The 25,739-nt window shown below is 39.1% G+C and overlaps 1 protein-coding gene across 1 annotated transcript in view; it reads left to right on the forward strand.

The window, feature by feature from the left end:
• Positions 1-2,093: 2,093 nt before the first annotated feature.
• The window catches only part of BUB1 (BUB1 mitotic checkpoint serine/threonine kinase), a 49,768-nt gene continuing 26,122 nt past the window's right edge, over positions 2,094-25,739 (forward strand). Inside the window, 11 exon segments of the mRNA XM_045828025.1 lie at positions 2,094-2,183; positions 6,465-6,524; positions 6,603-6,741; positions 7,517-7,713; positions 9,826-9,869; positions 10,398-10,489; positions 12,492-12,544; positions 12,629-12,813; positions 15,715-15,866; positions 23,694-23,953; positions 25,634-25,692. Of these exon segments, the coding sequence (XP_045683981.1) occupies positions 2,158-2,183; positions 6,465-6,524; positions 6,603-6,741; positions 7,517-7,713; positions 9,826-9,869; positions 10,398-10,489; positions 12,492-12,544; positions 12,629-12,813; positions 15,715-15,866; positions 23,694-23,953; positions 25,634-25,692 (1,267 nt within the window). The 5' untranslated portion in view covers positions 2,094-2,157.

Here is a 25,739-nt window from a genome sequence, read left to right on the forward strand (position 1 = left end):
TAGTATTTTTTAATTTTTTTATTTATTGATTTTAGAGAGAAAGGAAGGGAGAGAGAGACAAACATCAATTTGTTGTTCCACTTACTGATGCATTCATTGGTTGATTCTATGTGCCCTGACTGGAGATCGAACCCTCAACCTTGGCATCTCAGGACAACACTCTAACCAACTGAACTACCCAGCAAGGGCATTTGTGGCTTTTAGAAAACAAGATAGTGCTGAGTATAACTACCATGAAGTCCTATAACCACAACACTGTTTGCTCCAAAAATACCCAGTTATGGTCATGATCAAGTACAAAATTCTTAATCTAGCCTTCAAGATTTGAAATCAAAACATCAAACCAGTCTTTTAAAAAGAATATCCACTGCTCATTAACAAGAGTCAGGGGGGATCTCCCTCAGTAACCCTGATATACACCAGGAATGACCTCTCCTAGGCTCTCCCCCACCCACATCCATCCCACTTCAGGACCCATCAACACCCCCCTTACTCATGAAGCTTCACCTGACCAACAGGCCCGATTTCCCCTCCCTCCTTTGGACTCCCCTAGCAGACAGTGTGAATACTCATTTAGCACTTAATAGACATACATGTATCTTCTACGACTGTATCTTCATCTTCCAGACAAAACTACTAATTTCATAAGGACAGGATCTGTTTGAGTTAGACAAGTTTGCAATTAGGTATAAATCCAGGAGCACCTAGTATGTGATGGATGTTCAGTGAATATTTCATAACTGATGACTCAGGCATTATCAAGCAAAAGTTGAAACCCTGAGTTGGTAGGACTAAAAATAGATTAACTCCTGTGATGGTTGGCAAAATCTAACCCTTATCTAAAGAATGAGCATCCTCTAAGCAATAAGCCCCAGAAATCATATATTTGTGTAGAGCCAATTGGACAACATCTTGGAAGAAACTGTAGACTCTGAGACCATCAGTATCTCTAGAATCTGCTAATTACCATCATCATCATCATATTTTAGTATTTAACTTAAAGCCTTAAGATAGCAAAACATCCACACAGCCTCTCTAGAAGGAATAATGCCATGACTAGTCCTTTAATATTTCACTTGCATTGTCAAGTGGCTCTTAAAACATCCTTGAGTGGTAGAATGAGAAATTATGAAAGAGCATGGGCAGAGAGTGTTAGGCTGACTCTTCCTACTCACTCTTAGGTAGGAAGCATCAGCAGATTACATATTTCTTAGGCATCTGGCCTCCCTTACAAAGAGGTCTCTTTATTTTTTATTATATCCAAGACACCCACACAGACTTTCATATCAATCCAATCAGATCTGTTCAATCGAGCAAGGAAGTCTCCCCGGGTACTCATCTCTGGTATATCCGACCCGGAAGTGCCCTGGCGCAGCCGTCACTAAGCCAAAAACCAAGAGGGTTTTTTCCTGGGTTGTTGATGAATCACGCCCTCTTTGCCATCGCATTATAGGTCGTGTGACTAAACTTTTCTGCCATAAGCTAGCATCTGCTTTCTTTTCTTACAGTGGACGAGGCTGAACAGAAAGCTGCAAGAAGTTAGGTGCATGCTCTTGAGAGGCGCTGGGTTCACCCCACCTGCCCATCTCCCACCTCCTGGGCTCCGCGGCCTCAAACAACGCCAGGGTCTGCACGCACACACGTATTATTCTTCTTTCCATGAACCAGGCATAGTGATTCTGGTTTACATATTTGAGCGAAGGGGTCGAAGAGGCACCCCTTTCAGATTAGAGGCTGAGTTCCCATTTTTCCGCCGGCTGGGGGGAGGGTAGTGGTAGTGGTGGTTTCAGGTTAGGTATTTATTTCCCACAGTGCCTTTTCGGGGGTAATCCCTGGGAAATCCAGTTGCAATCTGGACCGCTTAGAAAAATCCACTCCCGAGACCTGAGCCAACCTAGAAAACCCTAGCAGTGTGGCACCCGGTGATCGGATTCCACTGTAGCCAGGCAAAGTGGGAGGAGCTGCATCCCGCGGGGGGGCGGGACTTAGTCTTCTGGCAACGGCTCTAGCGATTGGCTAACCCATCTGCAGCCGAGGCCAATGGTGAGGTACCTGGCAAACGCTCGTCGCGGCGACTGCGGCTGCGCCGAAAATTCGAATCGGCGGCGGTTCCTGTCTTGCGGTGTTGGTGGGCTGGTGCTGGCGCCCCCTTTCGCCATGGACGAGCGGGAAAATGTGTTCCAGTGAGTTTGGGGGTCGGGTCCGGTCCGGGGGTGGGTGGCCAGGCAGACGTTGGGGCACCTTGGGTTCCAGCCTGAGGTTTGCAGGTCCCGGCCCTCCGGGTCCTGTCTCCTCTGCCCCTCCCACCCCTTTCCTCGGCGGTAGTTCACCCAAGCGTTCACACAGCATTTAGGCTGTGGGCCCCTCGGGAGTCGTGGGCCGACTTTCTTTGTGTGCCCCGCGCTCTCGGCCCTGATCCCGGCAAGTCCGTGGACCGCGGCCGCAGTGGTAGTTTGGGGGGAATCTGACCCGTATATGGCCCCTAGAGTCCCGCTTATCCTCCGTGAGGAGCTCGTTCTGGGCTTGTGCCGCTGGGGAACAAAAACTCCCAACGCAACCAAAACCTTAACCTGCGAGTAGGTTTACTGAGAAACTTTCAAGGCCACTCAAAAACACACACACACACACACACACACACACGAGAACTTAACACAGCTCTTACCCATCATCCCACAGTCAACTTTTAAAACTCATTGAATAACTTTAAGAATAAAAGCTACGCTTATTGCCATTGATGTAAGTCTGATAACAATTTTTAAAATTCACACGCCTTCGATCTATGACTTGGGCGATTTATACTGACGGTTTCAAGAGCATTTAAAACAGTTAAACCTATGTGACAGGAAGTAAAGCTGATGAGTTTGTCAGCACCAGGGGGATCTTACTGTCTGGAATCAGAAGACTGAGGTCGTTAAGTAAGCCAAAACAGTCTATTCTCTCTAAGACTTTTTCTTTTTAGCCTTCAATCTAGCCAGCCAAAGGTTTCACTTTCAGAAGCTTGTTTTCCCCTCTTTTAAAGGAGAAATCAGGTATTTTGAACATTTTGACTTTCTGAAAACTAATTTGCTCTAATGAACTCGACGTTTTAGTATAGAATGTACTTGGCCATGTTTCTAGGGAAATGAGGTTGATATCACAACATGAAATGTTTACCTTGAATCTGACATTGTAGGGATTTATCTACTTTTGAGGCATGAGATGGATATTCAAAATTTAGAAGCAATTTTTAACTTTTAAAAATGATATATTTATATAGTTACAAAGTATTCACTGTCTACTCTCCTGCCACCTCATACTTAACCATTTTTCTAGTTTATTTTTTCAAGTTTTTTTGCAAATATAAATGTTTGCATTTAAATAATTTATTAATTTATCTATATATGTTTGTGTGTGTGCAATTTCTACTTTTATCTTGCATAGGATGTAGCAAAGTATATACTCCTTTTTTCTTTTTTTTTACTTAACTCTACCCTTGGAGATTTCTCTATCAGTACTTAGAGCTGCTTCTCATTGTTTTTTACAACTGCATAGTTCATGTATCATAATTGATCTTAACTGTCCCCCATTGGTGGATGCTTGGTTGTTGACAGCCTCTTGCCAGTATGGATTGTGGGGCAGTGAAAAATCTAGTACCTGTGGCATTGTGAACATACACAGATATAGCTGTCTTCTAGATTTCCAGAAGTGGGTTTGCTAAATCAAAAAGTAGCCCTGGTTGGTGTGGCTCAATGTCTTGAGTGCCAGCCTGAGAGCCAAAAGGTCAGCAGTTCAATTCCTGGTCAGGGTACATGCCTGGTTTTCAGGCCAGGTCCCACACTGGGGGTGGGGACATGCGAGAGGCAACAATGTATTTCTCGCCCATTGCTGTTTCTCTCCCTCTCTTCCTCTCTCTAAAGGTAAATACATAAAATCTCTTTTTTAAAAAAGTAAATTCATCTGTAATTTTGGTAGATACTACCAATTAGCAGGATTGAGAGCACTCTCACCTGCGAGCAAGATGTGAGACCACCTGTTTCCATTGCTTCACCTCAACACTTGTCACATTTTCCCAATTTGGTGGGTGAGGAATTGTATCTCAGCGAGGTGAATTTCTCTTATGAGAGTGGTTGAGTAATTTTCTGTGGAAATGCCTTGTGTTCATTTTTTAAATGGGTTGATTGTTTTTTTTTCAATTTCTGGGAGCTCTGTTTTATTATCCCAGTTAATCATTTCTCTTTGACTGTGCATGGTATTTTGTTTATTTGACATGACAAGGAGAAAACCCTGAGCTGTCCTGAATTCAAGTACAACAGGCCTAGAGGGTAGAAGGAGTTAGTTAACAGCTACATGCAAACCAGTGAAAGACTGCTCACCTTCCTTAGTGTATGTTGGAATTATTAACGGTTTTATGCTTTAGCTATTTATAAGATTATGAGATTAGCCAGGTGCCATGGAACCCTAGGAACCTAGCTTCTTGTTTAGACAGAAACTTTACAGAGTCTGCCAGTCCCATCCCAGAACTAATTTAATTTGTGCTCACTCCCATTTTCTTTGTCTATAGATAATATAAACCTTTTCAGAAGGGCTTATATCTCTCTCCCGCTGTTCGTTGTATAAAAAAGCACTTGCAGAACTCAGGGAGGACTGACACATCTTTTCTACCTCACCATGCTGCTGGTAATTTAGGTCCCATGACCCCAAACCAGTCATCTTTTTTGCTAGCATTTACCTAATAAAAAGTCTTGTAATAAAAAGACTTTTAGCCACAAAGTTAAAATTTTTGTGTAACAGAAATATAGCTTTTTATTTATATGTAGTTAACTTTAGCTTTCCTTTCGTGTCTTCTGGATTTTGAGTCATAAGAAACATTGATTTCACTTGTATACTAAGGTGATGGATAGCCAGAACTATTGCTTTTAAATCCCTTTTTTACCAAAAATCATGTAATTCTCTGACAGCAAACCTTTGAAGTTTTCCTTAGCTTGACTGTCCCTCACACCCAGTATGCAGTCCTATCAGCAAGTCCCATTTCTTTCTCCAAAAACTCTCCAAATTCCAAACTTTCATTGTTCCACCATGGTCCAACCCGTACCTTGTCACTAGAACTCTAAAGTAGCCTCCTAATTGGTTTCTCACTTCTGTTCTCAATTCCATGCCCCCTTCTACCTGGAGAGACTGAATGGACATTTTAAAGCACAAATTAAATTGTGTTGCACTTCCCCTTCTCCTAGCTCACCATGGCTCCCTGGCAGTGATTAAACACCACCCTTCACAGAGACAGGCTTTCCCTGACCACTCTATCTAAAATGGGAAGTTTTGTCACACTCTTAACCCTGCTCCCGTTTTTTCCCCCTTAAGTGCTTAATGTCTCACATTAAACGTGACGTTGTCTTTCAGTTTTTTGTTTGTTTTCCCCACTAGCAGCTGAGTGCCTGTGGAGAGGTTGCCAGGTTGGGTTTTTCGAGTTGTAATTGGGTGTGTAGAAATAGAGGCAAGCAGGTTCTCTGGGAGCTAGAGTCACTGATTGATGAGCATTCCCTTCCTGTGTTCCCCCTCAGGGCAGTGTGTTCCACTGAGGCTGGGGAGCAGGTGTTTTGGAAACCACTGTCAGTGGTGCCCTGGGCTCTCTCGTACCTGCTCACAAGCCCTCTTTTATTATTTTAATTTTATTTTTCAATTACAGTTTGCATTTAATATCATTCTGTATTTGTTGCAGGTGTATAGCATAGTGGTTATACAATCATACTTTACAAAGTGGTCCCCCCAATCTTGCAAGTATCCACTTGGCACCATACATAGTTATTAACAATATTATTGGCTATATTCCCTGTGCTGTACTTTACATTCTCAGGACTGTTTTATAACTACCAGTTAGTACATCTTAATCCCTTCCCATTTTCCACCTAGCCTCCCAACTCCCCTCCCCTTTGGCATCTGTCCGTCTGTTCTCTGTATCTATGAGTCTGTTTTTATTTTGTTTGTTCATTTATTTTGCTTTTTAGATTCCACGTATAAGTGAAATCACTTGGTATTTTATTTCTCTGACTGACTTATTTTACTTAGCATAATACCCTCTAGATCCACACATGCTGTCACAAATGGTAAGATTTTACTCTTTTTTGGCTGAGTAATATTTCATTGTATATTTGTACCACAACTTTTTTATCCACTTGCCTGTTGGTGGGACAAGCCCTCTTTAAATCTCTGTCCATATGGTCTCAGCCACCCCTCTGAGCAGCAAGGGAAAGAAGGGGACTGAGTCATTGCAACACCTGAATCCTGCAGCTAGGAGGGGAAGCAGCAAACTTGTGGGCATGGCCTTGTCATGGTGGTAGCCACAGTGGGGGCCGGGGAGGAGGAGGAGACTCTGGGGGATGGAGCTGGGAGCTCTCTTCCAGCTGTGTCTTTCTAGGGCTACAATAAAATATTGTTTTTTGCTTTCAGAAATTATCTATAATCCATGTGCCAATTTTTCTCTTTTCTAGAATGTTTGAAGCCCACATGCAGAACTACAAGGGCAGTGACCCACTTGGTGAATGGGAAAGGTTAGCATTTCATTTCTTTCTTTCCTTTAAACAAACTACATGTTGCCTTAAAAATAAATATTATCCATATTTTTCTAGTTATATGCAGTGGGTAGAAGATAATTTTCCTGAAAATAAAGAATACTTGACAACTCTATTAGAACGTTTAATGAAGGAATTTTTAGATAAGGAGAGATACCACAGTGACCCAAGATTCATCAATTACTGTTTAAAATTTGTAAGTATACTTTCAGGTATTATCACACCCATAATCATGTTGTACTTTTACTTTTCCCCCCAGATTTTAAGATTGATTTAAACTGTCTTTTAATTCCTTATGTTTTCAGACACTAATTTTAAAAATTTAATGGTCAGAAATGTATAATTTAAAACGTTTTGGCTTCTCTGTTATGGAGTCAGCAATTTAATTTTAAAACCCTGTTTCTCTCTGTGTGAGGTCCGTAAATGTTACAGCACAAGGTAGAAACCAATTAAAAGAAGGCTTTTTGGAACTGTGGAGAAGGGTTCCTGAGAATAAATTATATTCATTAGAAATAATTAAGAATATATGAGTTCTCAGAAACTAAATTTAGTACCAGATGGAAAAGGCTACCTCAGGTTAGGCTTTAAACGGTTGAATCTCTTCAAACTTGAAATAAAGGCTTGGGGACATGAATTCTAATGATAAAATCATAAATTCAATGACTAGAATAAACATGGATTTGTTCAGTAAATTACAAAATACTAGGATAGAGTCACCCTATGGAACTTGCACATGCTCAGATTAAGACAAAAGTAGTACTTTATATAGTGGATTATTATAGAGCTCGCTACCTTGGCAACGTGTGGGTAATTATGGGATGACACTGAATGTTAGGGAACGGAATGAACTTGACTTGTAGGTTTATCACAAGGGCTTTCCCTAAGCAGAGTAGCCTGAGGGCTCAGTCTGAGTCAGACCTAGACCAGAGGTTCCTTTGTTTTTCACGTCTCTATGCTTTGGGTTTCTTTAGGCTGAGTGCAACAGTGACCGTCATCAGTTTTTTGAGTTTCTGTACAACCACGGGATCGGGACTCTATCCTCTCCTCTGTACATAGCCTGGGCTGGTCATCTGGAGGCCCAGGGAGAGCTGCAACATGCCAGTGCCGTTTTTCAGAAAGGAATTCAGAACCAGGCACAGCCTGGAGAGCTTCTACAGCAGCAGTACAGGTAATCTGAAGATGAGGCTCTACGTGGTGCGTCCCACTTTGAAATGTAATGTTTGCTCTGATGGCAGTGTTATCATCTCCTTGTTGTGGAAAATGTGAATAATACACAAGAATAGAAAGGAAAGCAATCGCCCAGAAATAATACAGTTAACATTTTGGTGTATTTGCTTCCATTATCTTTTCCTCTGCCTCTGTGCCTTTGTGTTTGTGTATTTTAACAGTAAGCTGTACTGTATGTCTGGTTGTATATACTGAGCTCTATACTGCTCATGAGAAATTGTGAACTTTTATATACTTATAAAGTGGTTGTGAAATCTGTCCCAGAGTTATGTCACAATTTTTTTCGATTCTAGTGAGAGAAACATCTATTCGTTGTTTCACTTACTTACGCATTCATTGGTTGATTCCTGAATGTGCTCTGACCAGTGATTGAATCTGCAGCTTTGACATATCAGGATGATGCTCTGATCGCAGTGATTTTCAACTGCAAGAATTTTTAAGACATGTGATACCTGACTACTTAGGGGCACTGACCTCTTTTCTCATAGATTGTCAAATTAAAAAATGACAAAGCTAACACAACAATAGCAATCTAGTGTGAGGGAATCAAAATTACACCTTTTTTTTCTTAGGTGGGCAAAAAATACATTTTTTGGTATGCCGCAGAATTTTAGCAATTTTAGTTTACGTGTGCCATGAGATGAACAAGGTTGAAAATTGCTGATCTAAGCAGCTGAGCTACCTGGCCAGGGTCTAAGAGTTATGTAACAGTTTAACTGTTCTCCAGTTGAACATTGTGGTTTTTATAAAGAACAATATAATATCTTAATGAATAATTTGGTTTGCACAATTTTTTACTTTTTCTGTGTTTAAATAAACGTATATATAGAATTTGAGAGATACAGAAAACTAAAGAAGCAGAAGAAACCTGGCATTTTAGTTGCTACTTTTCTCTGCTTGTCATAGGATTGCAGCCACATTTTACCTACATCTGCAGCTTTGTGTCAAGATCTTTTCCCCTCATCATTAAAGTCTCTCCTAATATGTTTTCTGTTTTTAGCTAGTTCCTTCTGATATTTTCTCAGAATTGAGACTGTGGAGTCAAAGGGTATAGGAAGAGTTTTAAGGCTTATGATTCATATCGCTCAATTACCTACTGGGAAGTTACACCAGAGTTCTGCTGGCCCCTCTTTAGCAGCATATGAGAGAGCTTATCTCACTGTATCCAGCACTTAATATACTGATTTTTTCAGCTTTGCTACACTCCTCATGCTCTTTTTAACAATTTTGACAGTTGAACTTGTTTTTTCTATGCAGAATTTAATGCATCTCTAAGATAGCAAAATATTTTACTCCAAACCCTTCCTTAAACATCTCTAAAAGGTGATTTTTACAGAACCTTACACTGTTGAAAATTGCTGATCTAAGCAGCTGAGCTACCTGGCCAGGGTCTAAGAGTTATGTAACATTTTAACTGTTCACTAACAAAATTATCAATAATTCTTCATTATTTAATTACCAGTCATTCCTCACTAATTTTTTTTTAACCACTGGTTTATTTGAATTAACAGTAAATTGGAGTTGTCATCTGGTTGCCCTTGGCTGTATGTCTCTTAGTGTCTTCATACTGTATACTCTCGCTCACATCACCCAGAATTGTCAGGTGTGGACGTCCGTTCCTGTGACTTGACAGTTTGAGTCGATGTGCAAACAAAGATGCCTGGAAATGACGTTTAAGTTCTCCCAGCATGAATAACTCTGTTTCTGCCTTTATAAGGAGTAGTCTTTTCCAAATATTATATTTATTATGTTTTAGGTGTATGGAGTGCTTAAATAGAGAGTTTAAGGGTGCATTTGTTATATGTGTTTGAGAAATACTGATACAAACTAGGTAAACAGCTAAATTTTCTAAAAAGAGTATATTGGGTATGAAGATAATCCCATAATTTTTAAAATTTTGAAGCAACTCTAAAATTCAACTTTACTTTCTCTCTTGACCTCAGTCTTTACTAGCTTAGAATAAGCTATTTATTGTATTTAGTTTTTGAAAATATGTATTAAACTGAAGTGTATAATTTATATTGATGATTGATGCCTTTCTACTGTCATTTAGGTTATTTCAGACACGTGTCACCAGAACCCATTTGCCAGCTCAAGGTAGAAGAATGCTTTCTAAAGTGTCTAAATTGTTGATAATTTAGTCTCTTATTTGCATAGTTTTTTTTTCCTCCCCTAAACAAATTTATCCAGTTTTATTGATTGTATTGTTTTAGGTAATGGGGAAGGTATTCTGATCATTGTAAGGCCCACTAAGTAGCCCTGGCGATCAGGGACTCTGTCTTAGTACTTTAAAAGAGCAAACCCACAATCAAAACTTGGTAATTTCATTGTATTCTTAGTATTTAAAAAAAAAATTTAGTTAGCCCCAAATTGAGGATAGTACTTACTCTAGAGTCTGTTTTGAATTGAATCAAATGTGTTTAATGCAACTTTAAGAGAAATGTAATCAATTTCTTATCTAAAAAGTCTTTTAGTTCTACTTTGTGAGACATTGTTGAATGAGCTGATTTATTTCACAATGCTACTTATTGAAGATTGTGGAAATGTGTTTGTAATAATTTTTAATATGGGTTTTACCCCTATGTCTCTTTATTTCTTTATTCCCCACCCCCGACTATTCTGTAGCTAGAACCTTAGGATCTCTGCATAATGCTCAGGTTTTGATGACATCAAAATCAAATCCAGGAAATAACTCAGCCTGTATTTCTAAGAATCAGGTAATAACAACATTTGTACAAACTGGGAATGGTAATAAACTGTCACTTACACCTTTTACATCTTGTGACTCTAGCTTCCATGTCATCCACCTGTGCCTGTGGCAACGTTCTGACCTGTCCTCCTCTACCACTGCTTACCTCCAGTGCTAAATTTAAATAACTTACTGACTGACCACATTTTCCTAGTTTATCTGACCTAGGGACCCCCACTGTGCTACCTCCTGTGTTGATAAGCTGAGAGGCTCTCCAGTAGCTTCTCTTTCTGTTTTGCTGCCCTTTTTCTCATAGGCCCAGGAACCCCTACCCTGGACCACACCCACCTGGAGGCTCCTGAGCCCTGTTTTAAAACTCAGCTTCAAACATTGGTGTCTGTAGTCTTAGCCCAGGCTGTACTACTCCAGGCAGTATTTCCAGTTTCTCAGTCACTCTTTGTCTTACATGTATCTCTTGTTTCCCATTTAACTCTTTAATGCCAAATTATAGTGAATTTAAACTTCTTTTCACATTCTTCAAATTTGTGACGTGGGACATGATTCTAACCTCTCCCTTAGGAGCTGGCAAAAGTACAGTTTCAGTGAGAACAGCAGAAGCCATCAGACGACATCTGTCAATTTTTTGCCACCAACCCATAAATGTAACTGTACCCTTTCTTGCCATCTTAATGGAGAAAGGTGGCCTTCCACCTGAACTTATCTTTTATCCTCCTCAAGACTTTTGCCCTATCAAGATCTCTTCTGCCCTAATGGCTCATTGATGTGTAAAAAGGCTCATCTTCCCTTTGCCTTGTTTCTCAGCATCTTTCCTGGTACAACTGCTCTTTGAGAGTTTGCTGGGACCCCATTTAAGCTAAATCCAATGGAAATGGGTCTTCTTAATCTACATGGGCAAGTTTTATTAATGTAACATATTCCTAGAAGTAGAATATGAATTTCTAATTTTGATAGATGCTCAAATTTTTTCCAATTTATGTCCTATAATGTGTGCCAGCCTCATTGTTTCCTAGTGCCCTCTGGGTTTGTTTTTTATTTTGTTTTTTTAAATTTATTGTTTATTGTATTTTTTTTCTTTTGTTACCATTTGGTCCCTTTATACCACCACCCCCTGACCCCCCCCACCAGGCTCTACTGAGTTTTCAGACAGCAGTGCTGGGCCTTGTTTATGGTCACATTCCCAGGACCAAGGTCAGGACATGGTCTGTGTGAGGTGTTCAGTGAATATTTGTTTAGTGAACAAATGCTAGCACTGGAAACTCCTGGGACAGAACAGCACCAGAAGAAAATCTTAGTGATTTTTTTTTTAATGTGGCATTTTGGAATGTTAATCCCATAACACTTAGGCACTGTGACCCAGCTCCTAGACTGTGAATTGAAGGGAAATAAGTGCCTGCCCTTCTCTACTACCAAGTGGAAGTTTTTAAAATCACTTTCTGTTGGATTTTTTAAAAAAGATTTTGAGGGGAGGGACATGAGGGAAGGGAGAGAGAAACTTTGATGTGTGAGAGAAACATCAATCAGTCCTGTCCCCCCCGTGCTCCCCAACTGGGAACTAACAACCAACTCAGCCACATTGGCCAGGGCTCTGTTGAACTTTGTAGTTGCAAAAGTTAGAAGATTAATAATGGCAAGTAAAGCTTTAGGTATTAATTATAATTTTTTTTATTTTTAAAGATTTTATTTATTTATTTTTAGAGTGGGAAGGGAGGGAGATAGAGAGAGAGAGAAAGAAAGATAGATCAATATGCAGTTGCTGGGGGTTATGGCCTGCAACCCAGGCATGTACCCTGGCTGGGAATCGAAACTGGGACACTTTGGTTCCTAGCCTGTGCTCAATCCACTGAGCTATGCCAGCCAGGACCTAATTATAATTTAAAAGAACATAAATAGTCTGTTTGATGATAGAGAAGTCCTTTAAGAGTTCATATTGTTTCGTGAAGTAATTTGGGTGATGGTGTTTTTTACAGATAAGTGCTTATGTTTCTTTTTTTTTTTTTTTGTCTTTTTAGGGTCCAGAAGTTTCTAAAGTAATATCTTCAGAGTGTGATAAAGAGTCAAATAGGCAAGTACATTAATATGTTCCTTAGTTTCCATCAAGAGCTGCTCTTGTACAGTGCTGTAAATAATATAATTTTCCCCATTATAGGGAACAAAGAGTGGTCGTGATTTCTAAATCAGGATACTCTGCACAGCCCTCTCTGGCAGCCAGAGCTGACGTTCAGCAGGTTGTTATGTACTGCAAAGAGAAGCTTATTTGTGGAGAGTCAGAATTCTCCTTTGAAGAGCTGAGAGCCCAGAAGTACAATCAACGGAGAAAGCATGAGCAGTGGGGTACTGTGGTCTTATTTGAGTTATTCTTATGTCATTAAACTACTCTTCATTTCTAAGTCACTAATATTTTTAAACAGGTAATTGACTGTGCTGAAAGAATCTGCAAAAAACATCTCCAGCTCATTCTATCGGAAGCCTACATTGTTCAGTGCTGGAATGGCAACTTAGCTGTCAAAGGGCCTGGAGATGAAACAGCACTAAAGTCAATATCCATACCAGTGTTGTTTTAGCTTTTAGTGAAATAGATATTTTTAAACTTGTAAACGTTACCTGTACGAACTTGAACTTCTATATGTAGCAACTCTAAATTACTGTATCAGCTATTTGTTTTGTGAAAGAATTTAGTTGGGATTTGGAGTTGAGAAGAGGTTTTTCAAGATCTGCAATTGCTATAAATAAGACTTTTAGAAGGAGTCCATTGATAAAGTGCCATGTTACATGTTTATGGCTATGGAGTGGGCCAAAGTTTCCTCACTGGGAAAACTGAATGTTACTCCAACATTGGCACTTTCTTGCTGTAATGATGTGGACCTCAGAGGAAAATGAGCCTTTGCTCTATTCAGGACTTACACCATCTCAGTTGCTTGTACTGTAGTCACTCTGTCAGACTTTATTTTTTGTTCCTTATTTATTTGGTTGACACCTGAGAGAACAGTCAGTTAATACTCCTGGAGGGCTCATTTTGTGCCATGCACAGGTGCATTTCTCTCTCAATGTGGGATGACGTAAAGTCTTGACCTGGCAATTTGATTGTTATATGATATGATTATGTTAACCAGTTGTTGGGTACTACCTGGGATGGATTTGATGCACTGATCTCTGGGGCACTTTAGTTTTATTTCTTAGAAAAAACCTAAACATTTCTAGCTTTTAAAAACGATTCTATTTTCTAATGATTTCTAGTCACGTTTGTTTAAGAAGTTTTTAGTATCATACTGTGCTATTACCAGATATTATTGTTGATTAACATGTAAAATTTTTGTAATTTACATTCCCTGAACTTAATTTTTTCTAAACTTACTGATTTTTAGAGAAAGAGAGAAACAACAAGTTTTGTTGTTCCACTCATTTATTCCTCCATTGGTTGATTCTTGCATGTGTTCTGACTACAGATTGAACCCTCAGTCTTGGCGTATCAGGATAATGCTCTAATCAAATGACCTCCTTGGCCAGGGCCTACACGCCCTACACTTAAAAGTAACCATGCCAATGACAGACAAAAATTATAATGAAAAGGTGAATTCTATCAAACTACACTGGTGAATTCTACCAAACTTTCCCAAAACAATTAACACCAAATCTTCTTGAGCCCTTCTACAAAACAGAAGAGGGGGGAACACTTTCAGACTCTTATTATGAGGTCAGCATGACTCTAATACCAAAACCAGACAAGAAAATCACAGAAGAATCACAGGGCAAGCCCTGGTCAGGCGGCTCACTCAGTTGGAGTATCGTCACATTTACCAAAAGGTTGCAGATTCGATTCCAGATCAGGGCACATCCCTAGGTTGTGGGTTAAATCCCCAGTCGAGGTGTGTACAAGAGGCAACTCTGATTGATGTTTCTCTCTAAAATCAATAAATATATCCTTAGGTGAGGATCTTAAATAAAAAAAATAAAAGAATCACAGCCAATACATCTGATGAACACAGATCAAACACCAACAAAAGATGAGCAAACTAAATTCAACAATGTATTAAAAGGTTCATACAGTGGGATTGAGTGGGATTCCAGCAATCCAGGGATGGTTCAACACCCACGAATCAATCAACATGACACATCACTTAACAAAATGAAGGATAAATATCACATGATCTTCTCAATAGATTCAAAGAAACTATTTGACAAAATTTAACATCCACTTATAAAAATTTCAACAAAGTGTGTATAGAGGGAATGTACCTCAACATAATAAAGATACAGCTAACATACTCAATGGTGAAAAGCTGAAAGTTTTTCTTCTAAGATCAGGAACAAGGATGCCCACTCTCACCACTGTTATTCAATATAGTATGGGTAGTCCTAGGTAGAGCAGTGGAACAGGAAAAACAAAAGACATCCAAATTGGAAAGGAAAAAGTAAAACTCATTTTGCAGATGTTATGATGTGTATGTAGAAAAACAAAAAAGTGTTAGAATTAATAAAATCAGTAAAGTTGCAGGATACAGAATCAATATACAAAACACTATGCAAAATTGAAAATACTAACTCAAAAAGATGTATGCCCCCTATGTTTATTACAGCAGTATTTATAATACCCAACAATAATATGGAAATAATCTAAGGGTTCATCAGTGCAAGAATGGGTAAAGAAATTCTGATCAATACATCTACAGATGTACACACTCTAGAATATTATTTGGCCATGAAAAAGGATGTCATCTTGCCATTTGTATGATATCACTTCTATGCTGAATTAAAAGAAAACAACCTTAGAGATGCAAACAACAGATTGGTGGTTTCAGGGGTGGGAGTGGGTAAAATGGGTAAAGGGAGTGAAAAGGTACAAACTTCCAGTTATAAAATAAGTAAGTCATGGGGATAGAGTATAATGTATAGCATGGTGACTATAGTTAATAATCTCACATGTTTGCAAGTTGCTGAGAGAGTAGATCTTACAAGCCCTCATCACAAGGAAAAAAAAGTGTTTTTCTAATCATACATGGTGACAGATATTAACTGCACTTGTGATCATTTCACACCATATATATAGAATCATGTTATATACCTGAAACTAATAGTTATATGTTAATTGTACCTTAATTTAAATAACTAGCAAAATAAAGGAATACATGTTTCATTTTTGATAACTTAATGCATACGGAAAAGACTAGTAAAAAAAATTGTCATATGGCTTGAATTTAAACTGTGCATGCAAACCATTTTTTATCTTTCCTGAAGTAAATGAAGACAGAAATTATATGAAAAGGAAAGAAGCAAATGCTTTTGAAGAACAACAATTGAAAGAGAAAATGGATGAACTTTATAGGAAGTTGCATCAAGTGATGGAGACATCCCAGGAGAGCCTGCCTGCTTTTCAGGAAATCCCTGAGGTGTGTGTGCTCTTCATTAACACTTACCATGCCATTTTGATTTGCTCCTTTCTAGTCCCTATTTTTAAGTTAATTATCATGTTAAATGTGTGTGTACATGTTTATATATTTATGTTTATGTATAGGGTGGGGCAAAAGTAGGTTCATATGGGCCCTGGCTGGTGTGGTTCAGTGGATTGAGTGCCTGCCTGTGAACCAAAGGGTCACTGGTTTGATACCCAGTCAGGGCACATGCCTGGGTTATGGGCCAGGTTCCCAGTAGGGGGTGCTTGAAAGGCAATGAAACATTGATGTTTCTTCCTCTTTCTCCCTCCCTTCCCCTCTCTAAAAATAAATAAATAAAATCTTTTTAATTAAAGGTTCATATGGGAAATAACACAATAACTAAATAATAATACAAGAATAAACTGTTTCACACACCTGAAAACTGTAAACCTACTTTTGCCACACCCTGTATTTCCATATTTATGTTTCTATTGGATTGTTTTGTTTTTTCACATTTGGATTTCCTTTCTTGCATGATTTATTAAAAGAATTGTCTTGTTTTCTTTTGCTATATTTTCTTGGTACTTACCAGTTATGTATATCCCCTCACTCTGAAGAAACTGTTCATTTATGTTCAGATGTTCCTTATGTTCAAATGCATCAGATACACTGTTAGTTTTACTTTGCTTGGCCACATACCCCTAGAACCCTCTCTCTTTATCCTCCAGGCTGGCCCGGGACTGCCGTCTTCTCCTTGCTCCTTTTCTGTGGTGCATCCCTGTTTGTTTTCTGGTCCCTTGTCACCATTGCTTCTTAACATCTCCATTTTGGTGGTACATAGTCTCCAAGAGTTTTTTGTAGAAAAGCATATCTGAGGGTTAATTTTTTAAGACGAAAACATCTTTATCTTTACCCTTGGGTGATCATTTGGCTGAGCATGATGCTCTGGAAGGTAAGTTGTCCCTCATATTCCCTCATATTCCTGGAAAGCACTGCTCCCCTGTCTTTTGGTTTCCCTGTCTCTGTTGAGAAGCTTGGGTTGTGTTGATTTCTGGTTCCTTAAACAGGCCTCTGTTCTCTGACAGTGTGTGGGGTTGTCTTCCTCCAGTGTTGTGACATAATGATGGTGATGTGCTTTCCAGTCATTACACTTTCCACCCATTACATTCCATACTTGAACATATTCGTCCTGTACTTGTGTGGAATTTTCTTCTTTTTTTTTTTTTTTAATACTTCTTCCCCACATACATTCTCTGTTCTTGTTTTTTATAATAGCATTTGAGAGTAGTCTATCCCAGACTTATCCTCTAATATTCTTTTTCATTTTTTAAAATTTTTATTGTATTTTTTCATTAACATTTAACTCCCTTTACTGCCCCCTGCAATCACCACACTATGTTGTCCATGAGTCATTTTTCCTTTTTGCTTGATCCCTCCACTCCCAACCACCCTCCTTCCCAATAGCTGTCATCCTGCTCTCTCTCTATCCATGAATCTGTCTCTGTTTTGCTTGTTAGTTCAGTTTGTTCATTAGATTCCACATGTAAGTGAAATCATATGGTGTTCATCTTTCTCTGACTGGCTTATTTCACTTAGCATAATGTTCTCCAGGTCCATCCATAATGTCGCAAAGGGTAAGATTTTCCTTTTTTTCTGGCTGAGTAATATTCCATTGTGTAAATGTCCGGTAGGTGTTTTAGTCACTCATCTACTAATGGACAATGGGCTGCTTCCATATCTTGGTGATTGTAAATAACGCTGCAATGAGTATAGGTGTGCTTATGTTCTTTCAAATGAGTGTTCTGAGTTTCTTCGGATATATTCACAGAAGTGGGATTTTTTTTTTAAAGCTCATTATTTTTTTTAAGATTTCATTTATTTTATTTATTTTTAGAGAGGGAAGAGAGGGAGAGAGAGAGAGAGAAACATCAATGTGTGGTTGCTGGGGGCCATGGCCTGCAACCCAGGCATGTACCCTGACTGGGACTTGAACCTGCGACACTTTGGTTTGCATCCCGTGCTCAATCCACTGAGCTACTCCAGCCAGGGCCAGAAGTGGGATTCTTAACTTTTTTTCCTCCTGCTTTCTACCTTTGTACTTTTCATTCCTAACTTCTGTGAGATTTCTTTAACTTTTATTGTCCTCTTATTAAGTTCTTTTATTTCTAAGGTCATTTTATCCTTTATTTTTCATTTGTATGTGTCATTTATTTGTTTTTGTCTTTGTCCTTCATACTGAAAGCTTATCATCCTAACACCTCTAGTGACCTTTACTATCTACTCATCCAGAAGCACACCTGAAAAGGCTGATTGAGAAGTCCTAGGTGTGTCAGGGGCCTTGTTGACTGGTGGGCTTCACTGGAGGCATCTGTTTTCTTTTGCACATAGATTCCTCAGAGCAGAATCATTTAGAACATACTCTCAGGCTGCTAGCATTGGGAGCCAAAGGAAGGGGCTAGAGGTCTTGCTGTTCAGGAAGCAGGCCTCTCAATCTTTTTGTTCTAGTGTGGTCCCTACCATCATAAACCCTTTGATTCCTTTTCTCCAGAAAGGAAACTCAGTGTGCTTCTATGTGGGATGTTCCCCTGCAATAGTGGGTTTCAGGATCTGTGTTTAAACTATTGCCTTGTTACCATTTTCAGCCCACCTTCACTTCCATTCTGAGATATATCTAAATTTTTGAACTTCTCCCGAGATTAGCCTCCCCGTCCTGCTGTTTTAAATGTTAGCACTCCTTTACTGTCATGTTGGTGAGGATTTGGGGGGGTGTAAATGACACGTATGGTTAAGCCACTGTTTTAAGCCTCCCTTAATGGAATTATTTTTGTGTATGGGTACCATATGTTTTCCAAATGGATTGTCCGTTGCCCCTAACTGATTCATTGACCAGCTCAGCCTTTCCTGTGGAGTTAAGGTATCTGTACCTTGGTTTTGGATGATAGGTTTCTTCCTGATCATTCCATATTAGGTATTAACCATGGCTTTGTTGTATGTTTGTTGTATCTTTGATATCTGAGAAAGTATTTTTTTTCCAAATATTTTTTTAGAATTGAATATTATGATTATATTTAATCTTTACTAATTTGGCAGATGAGAATATGGTATAATTAATTTTAAACTATGTTTTCTGTTGACTTGTGAGCATGAACTAGTCATGACTGTGAGTTTGAACTGTGAGATAGTAAATATTTGTGGTTTTATTTTTTCTTGATTAAAAATTATTTTTATTTTTCAATTGCAGTTGACATTCAAAATTATATTAGTTTCAGATATACAGCATAGTGGTTATACATTTATATAACTTACAAAATGATCTCCCAATTAAGTCCAGTACCCATGTGGCACCATATGTAGTTATTAAAATATTATTGCTTATATTCACCATGCTGTACTTTACACCCCTGTGACTCTTCTGTAAGTACCAGTTTGTAGTTCTTTTTTTTTTTTTAGATTTTATTTATTTATTTTTAGAGAGGGAAGGGAGGGAGGGAGAAAGAGAGAGAGAAACATCAATGTGCAGTTGCTGGGGGTCATGGCCTGCAACCCAGGCATGTACCCTGACTGGGAATCGAACCCGCGACACTTTGGTTCACAGCCCACGCTCAATCCACTGAGCTACACCAGCCAGGAGGCAGTTTGTAGTTCTTAATCCCTTTACTTTTTTCACCCAGCCTCCAAACCCACTCCCATCTGGCAGCCACCAAATTATTCTCTGTACCTAAGTCTGTTCCTGTTGTGTTTACTTTGTTTTTCAGATTCCACATATAACTGAAATCATAGGGGATTTGTCTTTCTCTGTCTTATTTCATTAGCATAATACCCTGTAGATCTATCTGTGTTGTTGCAAATGGTAAGATTTTTATTCTTTTTTTTGACTGAGTAATATTCCATGTATATATGTACCATATCTTCTTTATCCATTTGTCTTTAGAGTGGAGCACTTAATCTATTTACATTTAAAGTAATTATTGATAGATATGTAGTTCTTTCCATTTTATCGTTTTCTGATTGTTTTGTAGTTTTCTGTTTTTTCTTATTCTCTCGCTCTTTTATGCGTTGATGACTTTCTATAATGTTGTGTTTAGATTCTTTGTCCTTATATCCTATATATCACATGTAGATTTTTGGTTTGTGGTTACAATGCACTTCATATATATATGCCAAGCTATGTTTATATTAGCCTATTTTAAGTTGATGGTCACTTAGGTATGAACACATTCTACAATCACTATCATTTTCATTCACCACCCCCTGTGTTTATGTTTCTGTCAGTATTTTTTACTTTTGCATATGTGTGCTTATTTGTGGACCTTAATTTACTATTGTAATTACACATGATTTTCTGACTTTTGCCTTTTAAACTTTGTTCTATCTTTAATGTTGGTTGATCCACTGCTTTTATTATGTATTTGCCTTTGTCGGTGAAATTTTTTTTACAATATTTTCCTATTCTTATTTTTTATTTTTTTCTTTCTTAATGAAGTCCCCTTAACATTTCTTATAATACTGGTTTGGTAGTAATGAACTTCTTCACTTCTTTCTTGTGTGTGATGTTCTGTATTTCTCCTTCAAATCTAAATGATAGCTTCGGTGGTTAAAGTATCTCGGCTATATGTCCTTGCTTTTCACAACTTTGAATATTTTGTGCCTGTCCCTTCTAGTCTGCAAAGTTTGTTTTGAGAAATCAGCTGATAGTCTTACCTCCCTGTTGGTAACTAATGGCTTTTCTCTTGATACTTTTAAGATTCTCTCTTTTGTCTTTTTTTTAATTTGTTGTTCAAGTACAGTTGTCTCCATTTTTCACCCCACCTTGGCCCCTCACTCCACCTCCCACCCAGGAACCTACTTCCTTTGGCTTTGTCCATGTGTCCTTTATACATGTTCCTTGATGGACCTTCCCCTATTTTCCCCTATTATTCCTCTCCTCCCTCCCCTCTGGTTATTGTCAGTTTGTTCTTTATTTCAATGTCTCTGGTTATGTTTTGCTTGCTTGTTTGTTGATTAGTTTCCACTTACAGGTGAGATCATATGGTATTTGTCTTTCACTGCCTGTCTTATTACACTTAGCATGATGCTCTCTAGTTTCATCCATGCCATCTTGAATGGTAGGAGATTCTTTCTCTCTGTTGTAGCATGATGCTCTCTAGTTTCATCCATGCCATCTTGAATGGTAGGAGATTCTTTCTCTCTGTTGGTGTAGTGTTCCATTGTGTAAGTGTACCATAGATTTTTTATCCACTCATTTACTGGTGGGCATTTAGGTTGCTTCTAGCACTTATCTATTATAAATTGTGTGGCTCCGAACTTCGGGGTGCATAGATTCTTTGGGATTGGTGTTTCAGGATTCTTAGGGTATTATCCCAGCAGTGGTATTGCTGGGTCAAAGGGCAGTTCCATCTTTAGTTTTCTGAGAAAATTCCATACTCTTTTCCACAGTGGCTGCACGAGTTTTGATTATGATGTGTCTTGGTGTGGGCCTCTTAGGATTCATCTTGTTTGGGACTTTCAGTGCTTCCTGGATTTGTATGTCTGTTTTCTTTACCAGTTTAGGGAAGTTGTCTGTCCATCATTATTTTTTCACAAAAATGTTCAATCTTTTGTTCCCTCTCTTCTCCTTCTGTTACCCCTATGGTGTGAATGTTGATACTTTGGGTATTGTTCCAGAGGTCCCTTCAGCTATCCTCATTTAAATTTTGTTTCTTTATGCTGTTCCAGTTGTATGTTTTATGCTACCATGTCTTCCAAATCACTGATTTGATCCTTTGCTTCATTTAATCTGCTGTTGATTCTATCTGGTGTATGCTTCAGTTTAGTCATTCTTCATTTCTGACTGATTCTTTTTTATGTTTCCTTTCTCCATTTTTATGCTTACGCTTACTATCTCTTTGTTGAAGTTCTCACTGATATCATCTATTCTTCCCCTTAGTTCATTGAGCATGCTTATAATAAAGTGTTTTGAACTCTGAATCTGGTAGATAGTTGTCTCTATTTTGTTTAGTTTTTTCCCCAGAGTTTTGTCCTATTCTTTCACTTGGGAAATGTTGTCTTATTGTGGCCACCTTCCTGTGTTTGTTTCTATATATTAGGTATATCCGTCATGCCTCTCAGTCTTGGCAGGCTGACCTTATGTAGTGGGGGTCCTGTGGGGCCCAGTGGAGCAGTCTCCCTATTCACCTGAGCTGGGTGCTCTAGGGGTCTCCCTTTTGTGAGATTTGGTACCCTCCTGTTGTAGCTGAGCCTTGGTTGCTGTTGGCACTTCAGTGGGAGGGATTGACCCTCAGGCTGATTGGCTGTGAGGACTTGCCATGACATTATGGTGGACAAGCTTTTGTGCAGGGGCCAAACCTGCAGAGCAGGATTTTATTTAGCTCAGCCTTGGCGCCTGCCAGTCCACCCTTTGCATGTGTCATTTGTGATGGTAATAGGGTGGTGCTCTGGTGTGCTCTGAAGTTGACCACTAGGTGTGTTTGTTCTGGAGCTTCTTGGGAGTATCTCCAGTACAGGCCAAAGTCAGCTGCTGCATGTGTCCAGCCTGGCCACCTGGTAGGAGCTACGTACAAAGTGATCTTCAATTGGTAGCTGTGTCTGCTGGGCTTGGAGGCACCTGAGAGTGGTTATACTGAGAGCCCAGGCTCTTGGCGGCCAGTTAGCAAGAGGAACAAGGCAAATGGAGGCCACTGAAAGAGGTTCAGTCAATATGTGAGTCTGGTAGGGTGAGGTCTTAGAAAATCACCACAGTGGGGCAAGTATTGTGTTAGCCAGGTTAGTGGAGAGGTCAGATTTGGACCCAGCCTGTGCCTATAGGCTGTGCAGAGGGAGGGCAAATCAAAGGAACAAAGAAGTTCTAGCTCCTCCTAGCACCTTTTTCTGGGATATAGCTGTCCCTTCAGCTCTCCCCTTGAGCCAGATAATTCAGTTCTTCCAAGTATGTCCATCGCTTTTTGAGCTGCTGGAGTTTAAAGTGAGTGTTTGCAAGTGAGTTTATGCTCAGACCCTTTAAGAGGATACCTGAAACTCAAACAGTTGTCTGTCTCACCCAGACAGAGCCCCTTATTTGTATTTCATGGCATGGTGCTCTGGGATGGAGAGCCTGGTGTGGGACTGGGACACATCACTCCTCAGGGAGGATTTCTGCAGCCAAGATATCACTCCTGATTCTTAACTAGCCCACTTTGTGTCTCTACCCCTCCTACACATCTCTAGATGGTTTCTTTATATCCTTAGTCATAGGACTTCTGTTCAGTCAGTCTTCAGGTGGTTCTCAAGGGTGGTTCTATAATTTCATTGTAATTTTGATACAGTCAAGGGAGGAGGTGAGCGCAGCATTTACTCATTCTGCCACCTTTACCAGAAGCCATGACTATGAACTCTTTGTATTTTGTCCTTTTGTTTGTGACATAATTATTTTTCCCCTAGGTATCTGTGTTTTTCTTAACAATTGGTAAGAATACTTTTATATGGTAAAGAATTCACTCACCTGTCTTTTAATTCGGTAACATAAGAGGATAAAATTACCATCTATATTGAGTAGGAAAGCAAAGATTTTAAGTGAAGATCTTGTTATCTGTCTTGTGTAAGCCATGCTTGTGTGGCAGTTATAATTGTAGCTTATATTTCCTATTCATCAGAGAAAATAGCTACCAAGGTCACTTTAATGGAAGGAACATCATTATGAACATTTGATAAAGTGACTTGTTTGCCTTTTCTCAAAATTAAGTGAAGAGAATATAAGACAGTTCTTAAATACTAATAAAACTGTAGTGTGAGTGTTTGAAAAGCTGTAACACCTATTACTAAGGCTCTGAACTTCATGGCTTTACTTTTGTTTGCTTAAACTGAAAGGTTAACGCAGCATGCGCAGAGCCAAGTGTAGGCTCCCAGCAGGAACTGAGCACTCCGTCTCTGCCAGCTGTAACTCAGGAGACCTCAGAGGACATAGGAGCGAAACCCAGACATGCACCTCCTGCAGTTCCTCCTGAGGCCAGTGCTGTCACTGCTGCTTTGGTGTCCCCAGCCATCAGCCAGAGTGTAGCTCCTCCTGTTCCTTTGACAGACCAGCCAGTGACAGACTCCATGTTTTCAGTGGCCGGGAAAGATGCCAGGTGAGCTGAACGTCATGTCTGTTTCTTACATAGTTTGCAAAATCAGGAGCACGATGTAAAGGACAGGTGGTTCCTATTTTTAAAGCAAGTTCTCAAAACTGGGACTCCAAATCTTACAGACTTACTTATATCATGCTTCTTTTGTTTACTTCGTAATTTCTTTTGAATTAAAATTTTTCAGTACACTGAAATTCAATGATCTTTTCATAACAGAAGAATATACATCTGTTAAACTGAAACTGCCCTTGCTTACTAACTCTGACTGAATACACAGAGGGATTATTACAATTCAAACAGTTTCCTTGACATGGTTCTCATCTTCCTTCTGTCTCCCCCGGTAGTGGTTTGAGATGAATTTCCTTTATATACTATCTATACATTGCTGCGGAGGTTTCCCCAACTTTGAGGGATTTTCCTAGATTTCTAAAATACAGTGTCACATAATTTATTTTGCTTAAATTTTTATCTTCAGTTTCTCTTTCTCTCTCTCTCTCTCTAAACATAAAACAATGTTATAGATCTATTAGAAAAGATTAAAAGCTACAGAGTATCTTACATCCTTCCCTTATGCTAAATCCCTTAACACAGATTACGGTTCTGAAGTACTGGTTCCGCTCAACATCCAAGATTAACTTTTATCAATGCTTTCTCCTGAAAATAAGAGTTAAAATCACCATGCTTTTTCATTCACATTAAGATAATAATTCAGACCTGGGTCCCGTATTCTACCGTGTGTGCAAGAAGAGGACTGCGGTGTGGGAGCCATGATTCCATCGGTTATTTACAGTCAGTTTATGTAACTGTAAGATGGTACGAGCAGCGGCAGAGTCAGGCCTCATAATGGTGCTGTGTGTCCAGTTGTCCCTACAGAGACAGGGTAGTGAGGTTGTGAAGGCCAGAGATAGCTGCTCTTATAAAATTGTGAAACTCTTTAAAAAACATTTAGATCTTGTCAGAAGTACTTCAGATTGACCCTGACCCAGGCAAGGTACTGAATGGTACCCCTTGGCATTCCAAGCAGTTGGACAGCTTCCTATGGCAGAGAAAGGACACCTTTCTCTGGAATCTTATGTAAAACTTATGCTTTTTTTAAAATCACCATTTAATAGGGATTTGTAAGATTAAAAGTGCTATACATTTTATTTTACATCTTAACAGGTCCATTAAGAGAATTCTAGCAATGTTAAATTGATGAAGTCCACTATCACAATTGCATTTAAAACAAATTGATATAAATGTCTTCTGTGGCATGTCTGTCTTTCTTGGTAACTCCTGAAGTCTAAAGAACAATGAACTGTGCCTGCTGGCTCATGACAGTGGTGGCCGTGCAGCTGAGGCCCGGCAGTGCTTTCCCTTACCAGACTCTGGAGAGCTGCCTGTTGGTAAATGGGATCATTTGAGTTAGGGAGCTCTTATCTTGCCGTACCACACAAAGGAATGATTAGCATGGTGTTAAAATAAATAATCACTGTGTCAAGCAAACATTAGTTATTGGTCTATATCTATAAGAATTATTTTCCTTGAAAGGAAATGAAAGAAAAAAATAAAACAAACATTTCATTTACTTATACTATAGACCTAAGTGGTTCCATCCATATTTTAACAGTAGGCTTGCAATTACTGACATTTTCTACAATTCTTTCTTGAGAGTTAGTGTGTCTCAAGAGTTTTGTCTTACAGATGTGTGACTACAAGTGCCCAGGAATTCAAGTCACAGAACAGAGCAGAGATAAGAGAAGGTAATGTGTAGTTACAGTATATTTGTTTCTGACTTGTCTGCCCAGAT

The sequence above is a fragment of the Phyllostomus hastatus genome, unplaced genomic scaffold (genome assembly GCF_019186645.2).
Source record: "Phyllostomus hastatus isolate PE091 unplaced genomic scaffold, TTU_PhHast_1.1 phas_scaffold_78, whole genome shotgun sequence".
In the NCBI taxonomy this organism is placed as follows: domain Eukaryota; kingdom Metazoa; phylum Chordata; class Mammalia; order Chiroptera; family Phyllostomidae; genus Phyllostomus; species Phyllostomus hastatus.